Genomic DNA, 8,458 nt, shown 5'->3' with positions numbered 1-8,458 from the left:
TTACAAAGCTTCTTCAGAAGGAAAATGTGCTAAATAGCAGGTGTGGGCGGCCCCAGACTCATCCTACAGGGCCCAGGATCAATAAAGAGGCGCACCCTCCAGAGAGGGGCAGACAAGAGCACCTAGAGCCTGACCCCCAAATGGGCCCAATCCCTGAGGGGACTGACTCCAGAGGCCATAGTGTCACAGTCACACGAGGCCATGATAGGTTAGCAAGCAAGTGCATTGTGTAAGAATAATTATAACTTTTCCAGCGATAGCTGAACTTCACATCTATGTAATTTGTATTTTTAGTGTTTTGACCTCAAATGGTAAGTTTATTTCCTCTCAACTGTGGCTCAGACCTTTATTTTGAAAGTTCTATCTGTAAAAGATAATAATTTAATAGCAAGGCACCAGCAGCATCCTTTACAGTCCAGTTAGTGAAATTCCACCATCTTTATAAAAATTAATTGTTTAAAAGTGCATTTATGTGTATGCATTTGTTGTACATGTGTTTGCGTATGAGACAGAAATGTTGAATGGCAATTTTTCCCTTAAATAAATAAACTTTTCATAAATTCTGTTTGCACATTCCCCAATTTTTGAGTACAACTTACAGTAAGCCCACATACATTTTTCTAATGGAATTATGCATTCATTAAAGTCAATCTTCTTTAAAAACAGATAAAGAATAACACCATTATAGGACAACTAATTACAGAAGGCCAACCAGCATGTCTCACTCCTACAGGTCCAGTATTGTCATTGGCATTTACTGGAGTAAAGTTTGGCAGTTACAAGTTTTTCTGGCCAATAACGTCAATCATATTTTATTTAAAATGATGCACAGATTCTATTCAATAACCACTTTTATCATAGCTAATGTCAACCTCTTAATTTCCACTGTGTTTGGAAAATGTCTTATGTGGTTACAGTGATTTTTCAACAAGTTATATGTGTTTATTCTGCTCATTATCATATCAGAAATTTCTCATACATGGAGTTTTTAAATCACATGCCAAACTTTACAGAATCAACTCTATCTAAATTTATGTTATCTCTTTTAAAAGTAACTTTCCTTCTAAAAAAAAATGATATTTCATTATACTCCTGGCTTTTTTTAGTAGGTCATAATTAAGTTTAGTTATTTTTAATTTATTTTTTTTAATCGTCACACAACTTGATGTAAGGCCGCGTTCTGTTCTAGTAAATCTCAATAAAGTTTTTTTTTTTTGTTTGTTTTTTTTTTTTAAAGTGGCGATTAATGTAGGGTAATCTTTGCTGCCCTCTAGTGATCACAATTGTGAAAGTAATAGAATACAACTACTTCCCGTCTCAGGGCTTTCACAATAAAAGCCCTGAGACGCTAACAACTCTTGTATTGTTAATGGTCAGTTCCGTCATAGCAGTTTTGTTTCGAAGGGTCACGAGTATCTGTTGCGACATCAAAATATCACTTTTAACGGTTGGGAGTCGTCAAACAGCGGAACCTACCCGACCTTTACTTGAAATTAACTCTTTTTAATACCTGTAATACACGTTAAATAGAAATTATCTAACTGCTATTTGATATTTGACGCGCGACGGTAAGAATATTTGAATGCTTTTAAAGTCGCTCGGAAACATTAGCTTTAGGCGTCACGTTGACAGTTCAGTTAACAGTCAAAGCTTGTGTTATTGAGATGGTTTCTGTGCTGACAGGCTGGAATCCATGCGTAACAGCCGACCTTATTGATAGAGAGATGCTAGCTGTTTTGTGTAACCATCAGGATTAGTAATTTGATATGCTAATGATATGCAGACCAATACGTAATATATGTACGTAGATACATTTAAAGGTTTTATTTCAGATCTAGTTAAGTGATGTCAAGCTGTAACCCTTAAGTAAGCACATTTTCTTAAAGTGGGAGCTTTTCAGTTTTTTAATCAATAATTTCGGTTTGATCGATTATTTACGCTGCTTAAATGTCTGAATCTTCTTGTGCCAGGGGGAATGGAGAAAGCTAAACAAGATGCATTCGACAATGCCAGGCTCCAAGTGATCAAAGATGGCTATGAAAGAGCTTTTGAGTGCATCAACCAAGGACTGTCAGCAGATGAAGCTGGGGAAAAGTTGCAGGCTCTGGAGTTCTACAGAAAAGGTCGACAGCATCTCCTCAGGGGGATCAGTGTGCCTTCTCAGGGAGCAGAGTGTGTTGGTAATTCCTGGGAAGCGGCCAGACAGATGCAGCAGAAGATGCAGGAGACCCTGAACAACATCACCACACGCCTTGCTGTGCTGGAGACCAGCTCTGACCTCACATCTGCACCCACACAGAGTCCTGCCGCTGTCCATGTGCCTCTCTACCCACAGCTGAACACCGATGGAAAGCAAACCCCACCAGCCACAGGAGCAGTAGGAGGCATTGCTGCAAGCAACAGCCCAGCCGACCAGCCTCCAGCTTACTCCCCTCAGGCTGCTAATGGTCATGTCTCCATTTCTTATGGGACGGAGTCAGGGGAGATGTCGCTGGTCGGGGATGACTTTTACAGTCGTACTTCTACCTCCACATCTTCCACCCAGAGTATGGGTGAAGACGGGGAGGAGCTGCTCTACATCCCTAATGGTGTTCAGATATTCTTTGTCACACCTGATGGGCAAGTAAGCGCTCCATCCTACCCTGGTTACCTGCGTCTGGTGAAGTTTACCGGTGACCTCTCTGATAGGATGCCCAATAGGCCGCCAGCGTTTCTGCAGGTAGGATAGTAACACTCAGGTGATAAAACCTGTAATTATAGACCATCTTCATGAGTGTCTGATGCAATAGGTGCAAAACAAATCACAACTCTGCTGAGTCATTGTCTGATTTTCGTCTGTCTTCTGACCTTTCACCTTTTTCCTCTCATAATAGGAGGAGCTAAGTTTGTTAATGATCAGTATCCCATGTCCTGAGCCCAAAGTCATGTGAATGTCCTAATCCCATTGACTGATGTCATCCAGAACAGGATTAGACCTCTGTTGGTCCTACTCATTAACTGGGACCTGCTGCTTCTATGATAAAAAAAAAAACTTAATGCATTTTAGACAGTTCAGCTGCAATATAAATTTGCCCAAGCAAACTTATTTTAATTATAGTTTGATCAGCAGTTCAGGGCTGAATTGACTTTGAGTTTATCAATAGGATCAGCAGCACCTGGATCCATGGGGCCAACATAATTTGTTTTCTTGTTTAAAGGTTTCCGGGATCCACTAAATTGATTTGTAAATAACATGGAGGCTCTTTGTAAACAGCACAACCTGCAATAAAAAGAAACCAATAAACTGTGTGAACAAACCAATGAAGTTTGTCAAACTGAGATCAGATCCTGTCCTGTATGTTGGAAAAGTGAAGTTAAACTGTTTTTGCTCCCCCCCCCCCGCTGGGTCATGAGGCTCAAATTCTAGTCCTCACTGGGTAATTTCCCAGGTATTCTGCCCCACTTGATGACATCAGTGGTTCACATGAGTGAGAGTAATAATAAACCCTGTTTAACCTGGTATGTCCTGTAATCTTGTTAGACACGCAGCAGTCAGAAGACAGCAGTGTCTTCTGTTGGCCTTATTGTTTAGCTCCTCTATTTAAATAGTTTGATTTGAAGCCCTAAAAAAAAAATATATTTCCTTCTCCTTCAATGTAAATTTATTTAATCCATTAATTTTTGTATGCCATTAAAAGGTGTTTTCCTAACTGTCCTTTGTTTCCTGGCAGGTGTGTGACTGGCTCTATCCTCTCATGTCTGTGGACTCTCCGGCGCTGCTATGTAACACCGGGGTTTTCATGTTTCCGGACATGATGGCTCCAACTCCGGGTTACTACGTCGGGGTGGTGTTGTCCTCTGAGCTCCCTGCAGCAGACAGAGACTTGTTTAAAGACCTGTTATCCCAGATGACAGATCTTAGGGTTCAGGTTGGTGTTTCTGCATCAAAACAACACTTATTCAGTGTTTTTATTTTTCCACAAACCCTGTCCAAATCAGATGACGGTGCTTTTTTAGATGTCTATCATAGCAAGCCCTATTATTCTAAATCTGCTTCTCAGTGGTAAAATTTGTATGTTTTAGCAAATCCTGGACTTGGAGTGCTCTGCAGTGCAACAAGAATAAAAAAATAAAATCATCACTTTATTTATATCAACATTTCTCCTCTAATTTGAGCTTTACTTGCCATTGTTGATCCATAATACATCTTCTCTATCTAACTGGCCTCCTAACAACGCACTCCTCCAGATGGACTGGTCCTTGCAGAAGGATTTGTTGCAGTTGAACAAAAACAAACATTAAAACAGTTGGATCCCTTTTTTCCCTGGAATCTTACCAATAAAATTTTTTGTTTACTTGCCTTAGCCAATACTTTGTTAAATCACTTCTAACTATTTTTGGAGGTTGTCTAAACTAGTTTTACACACACACAGAGAAATTTTTGCTCATTTTTTTAATATAAAGTTCATCAGGTGGAATGGAGTGCTCTATAAAAGTAATAAAGGTTCCAGCTCTTTCTCATTTTGCTGCAGCTCAGGCTTGTATTTTTAGCATTGTATTCCTTTAAATCACCACCCGTGTCTTACATCTTTTGTAGTTTCTTATATGGATTCTTCCTGAATTGCCCTGGTTTTAACTCAACCTGCCTCCAATGGGCTCTCAGCTTTCCCATCTGTGCTCATGGAAAGCATTTCCAGAAGATGATGCTCCCACCACCATATTTCAAGGTTGGGATGGGTGTTCAGTGTATACAGATACCTGGGCTGAGTGTATCAGCCAATATCCAATAATAAGCTATAAAAATAAAGGGGTATCTTATTAAAAAAGATATTAAGCAATAAAAAGAAATAACAGTTCCACGTAAAGCGCACTGGTTTAGATCTCTGATATCAAATCACTAATATCTGATCCAGGTATCATATGGTTGCATTTCTAGTTCAGGGTAATGCCCAGTAATAGTATTGCACCACCGCATATAGTTTTTTCATGCAATTCATAACTCAAGAGTTGTGTCAAACCTTAAAATGCACTTTTTTTTAATTAGAAATTGGCATATTTCATAAAGTAATTCTTCCATAGCAGCCACCATGACAAACAAATTCTCTCTGAGAGGTGAATCCCTCTATCTTCCCCTGAGTAAGGAAGGGCTTACAGTCGCCTTCATGGCCACTCTGTGGCATACTGGTTAAGGGTTGAAGAGTGCTTTCATTAGATATCAGTATTTCCAAAATAATGGCAATAACATAGTATTATAGCTTTAAAAACTTCTTAACAGCTGTATCTCTGACCTGCTATGTTCTTCTGTCTTCGTGACGCCATTTGGTCCCTGATCTTCTCTAATAAACCCTTCAGACTTTCACTAAGAGCTGCATTAATACTCGGATGGAGTAACACACAGGTTAGACTATATTTACCAATGAGGTCACAGCTTCTGATGATAATTGGAGGCCCTGGGTCTTATTTAGGGGTATGGATTTAAAGGAATACAAATGCATGCCACACTTTGATTTTTAGGTGTAAAATTGAATACATGTTTTGTTTTACAGATATGCATTACTTGTTAGTTATCACATAAAGATATTGTACACCTGAAATCAATTAATATTTGGATTTTTCTAATAGTTTTTGCTGTATACAGGATAGGTAAACACTTCTGACTAAAGAGAATATCCAACTTTTTTTATCAATCATATAAATCTGGCATGAAGCTCCTGCTTCTACTTACTTCTGATCTGGCGTCCCTCCCTGTGTTACCTCTGCCTCAGCAATGTGGGGATTTGATGCAGGCAGGTGAGGAGATTTAATCAGGTATAATGCTCTTATCTGCAGCACTTTGAACAACCTCAGGGCCTCAGCTGAAAGACAAATGTCAGTTCCGTCCTGGTGGAGGGAACGATGCTGCTTCGGAGTAATGCCAGACCAGGTCACTTTCCATGAATGCAGCCAGGGTAGATGTCTTCTCTGATGGATGTTGTACCCTATCAGAGAGTAAGCTTTGTTCTTTCTATTTTTGCTTCAAGCAGAAGATTGGAGATTTTCAGCTCAAACTTTGCACGGCTTTCAAAAAAAAAAAACGGCAGTCTGTTCTGGGTAAACAGATGGCGCTTTGTGATGAGCCCAGAATGAGAAGCACTATTGTGTTTTTTTGTTTTGCCTCCAGCATGAACCGGAAGCCAGATTTTTGTCTTTCCAGTGAATCGGACTGGAAACTAATCTTAGTCGTTTGTTATATTTCAGTTGCTCACTAATTAATGTGCTTGTTTGGTCAGGACCCAGAGGAAGCTGCAGATGCAGTTAATCTCAGCCAGAAGGTTCCCATTTCTGCACCCGAAGAGACAGCGCCTGCCGCTGATCAGACGGCACCAGCAGAGAGCGAGGAGGAGAAAACTTTGCCTGAATGGAGTGAAAAAGTGGCAAGTGGGATCTTAACTGGTAAGGTTGGATGTGAACAACATCTAAATACTTTATTACTACTAAATTGCCCTTATCAGAAGTACATCTCTGCTATCTAAGCTCACCCCCTCTGATCTTATAGGTGCATCCTGGTTAAGCTGGGGGTTGGTCAAAGGTGCTGAGTACACTGGTAAGGCTATTCAAAAAGGAGCGTCTAAGCTCAGGGAACACATCACTCCAGAAGACAAACCCACTGACGTCAGCCCCACTGTAACCAAAAGCCTCCATGTGGCCAAGCAAGCGACAGGAGGAGCCGTTAAAGTCAGCCAATTTCTAGGTGAATAACACGTATTTGCTCAGCACCTTGTGCTGATCACGTGTGGCGAACCGCTAATTGAGTGGTTGCCTCTCTTTGCAGTGGATGGTGTGTGTACCGTAGCTGGGCACGTGGGTCGAGAGTTGGCTCCTCATGTGAAAAAACACGGGAGCAAGCTGATTCCCGAGTCCATGAAGAAAGACAAAGATGGCCGCTCAAACATCGATGGAGCGATGGTGGTGGCTGCCAGTGGAGTGCAAGGTGTGCTGAAGAGTTTTAGCTTTCATATAAAACTCTCCAAAAACATTTATTTTCCTTTATCTCAGACAAAATCTTGAATGTATTATGTAGTTGTTGTCTTGGTAACATACAGTCTAGCTATGCAGAGCGTTGCTAATGAGCTAATATTTGAGTTGGGTGTGTTGCAGCATTGTGGCTGTCATTTTTTAAACCAAATTTTAACTATAATAATCCCAATGGTTAATTAATTTGTGCCTGACCAAGATAGGTTTCTTTCTGCCTGAATTAGTGATTTACAAATACAAGAAAAGCGTCATTTAGAGTGCCAATATAAATTGTATATTTGACTAGGATTTGCGGCTGTGTGGCATGGTCTGGAATCTGCTGCTAAGGACATCACCACAAATGTTGCAGCAGAAACAGTCACCACCATTAAACACAAGTAAGTTTTGTTAGCTATGGTATTTGCTGCACCACTATCACAGCTTAATAGCATTTTCTCTTGGTATGCTGCAGATGACCTTTTCAACTGCAGAAGCAAAATCAAATATTCACTCACTTGTATTCCCCTTCAATTTACTTTACAGATATAGAGGTCAACAAAAGAACTTTGACACACCTAATGAGAAGGATCATTCTTCCTAACTATACACAGCTGCCTTGTTTCAAAACGAATTACTGAGAAATTTTGCTTTTTTCTCCTCCCAATGATTTTGGGTTTTGCAAAATCCACTCAGTCCTTTTCTGAATCACTTCACTTTCCTCCCTTTACCTTATAATAATTGGCTTCAAAAAGTTGCTTTCCTGATATCAGCCCAACTCTGTCCTCTTTTAAACTTTGAATTGGAGTTGAATGATCGTACGCTTAGAAATTAAGATAATCTGACATTTTTTTGGGGGGTTGTAAAGTTTGAGTACAAAATTTTATTTTGCTCTTTTTTTTCACCAAAAATGATTTTGTTTTTAATCTATGGTTATTTTTGCAGGATGAGATTTTCCAAAGCTAAGGATTTGCCTAATTTTATTTAACATTTATATTAAACTCCAAATTTAGTTGAATTGTTTTTCAGATTAATAATTTGCATGGGTCTAATTTATAGATATAGTAGAAATCCTGCATGGCATTTTGACAATCCTTTCACTTTACACTAATTAATTCTCTTACCTCTTGCTATGACCTCACCTGATCTGACTTTGCTGCCAGGTACGGCAGTGCGGCAGGACAGGCCACGGACCACGCTGTCAATTCTGCCATCAACGTCGGCATTACTGCCTTTAATATCGACAACCTTGGGATCAAAGCTGTGGTTAAAAGAACTGGAAAGCAAACGGCAAAGGCCATTTTGGAAGACTACAAGATTCAGGAAAAACCACAGAATGGCAAGGAAGTGGAAAAACTGACAAAATAGCTGCTGGTATCCTGCCTTATCTTCTCAACAATGCCTTAAAACTTATTTACTAATCAAAGAACTCTATATTTAATATTCATTATTTATAAGAACAGGCTCTATATTTTCTAGATAGCTACTT

General features: G+C 39.7%; 1 protein-coding gene across 2 annotated transcripts; it reads left to right on the top strand.

Moving 5' to 3' along the window:
* Positions 1-1,413: 1,413 nt before the first annotated feature.
* On the top strand, positions 1,414-8,452 carry LOC107092085 (spartin-like). Of its 2 annotated transcripts, none has more exons than XM_015386371.1 (8): positions 1,414-1,568; positions 1,971-2,719; positions 3,711-3,908; positions 6,249-6,411; positions 6,515-6,709; positions 6,791-6,949; positions 7,280-7,370; positions 8,133-8,452. In XM_015386371.1, the coding sequence occupies exons 2-8, from the start codon at positions 1,976-1,978 to the stop codon at positions 8,335-8,337; spliced, it is 1,755 nt and encodes a 584-aa protein (XP_015241857.1). In that variant the 5' UTR covers positions 1,414-1,568; positions 1,971-1,975; the 3' UTR covers positions 8,338-8,452. The 2 variants fall into 2 exon arrangements, with proteins under 2 accessions (XP_015241857.1, XP_015241859.1); XM_015386373.1 differs by lacking the exon at positions 8,133-8,452 and adding an exon at positions 7,516-7,857.
* Positions 8,453-8,458: the final 6 nt, after the last annotated feature.

This window comes from Cyprinodon variegatus, unplaced genomic scaffold (genome assembly GCF_000732505.1).
Source record: "Cyprinodon variegatus isolate N-32 unplaced genomic scaffold, C_variegatus-1.0 Scaffold367, whole genome shotgun sequence".
In the NCBI taxonomy this organism is placed as follows: Eukaryota; Metazoa; Chordata; class Actinopteri; order Cyprinodontiformes; family Cyprinodontidae; genus Cyprinodon; species Cyprinodon variegatus.
The sequence above is the reverse complement of the archived record's forward strand: the minus strand, read 5'-3'. Positions and strand labels throughout refer to the sequence as shown.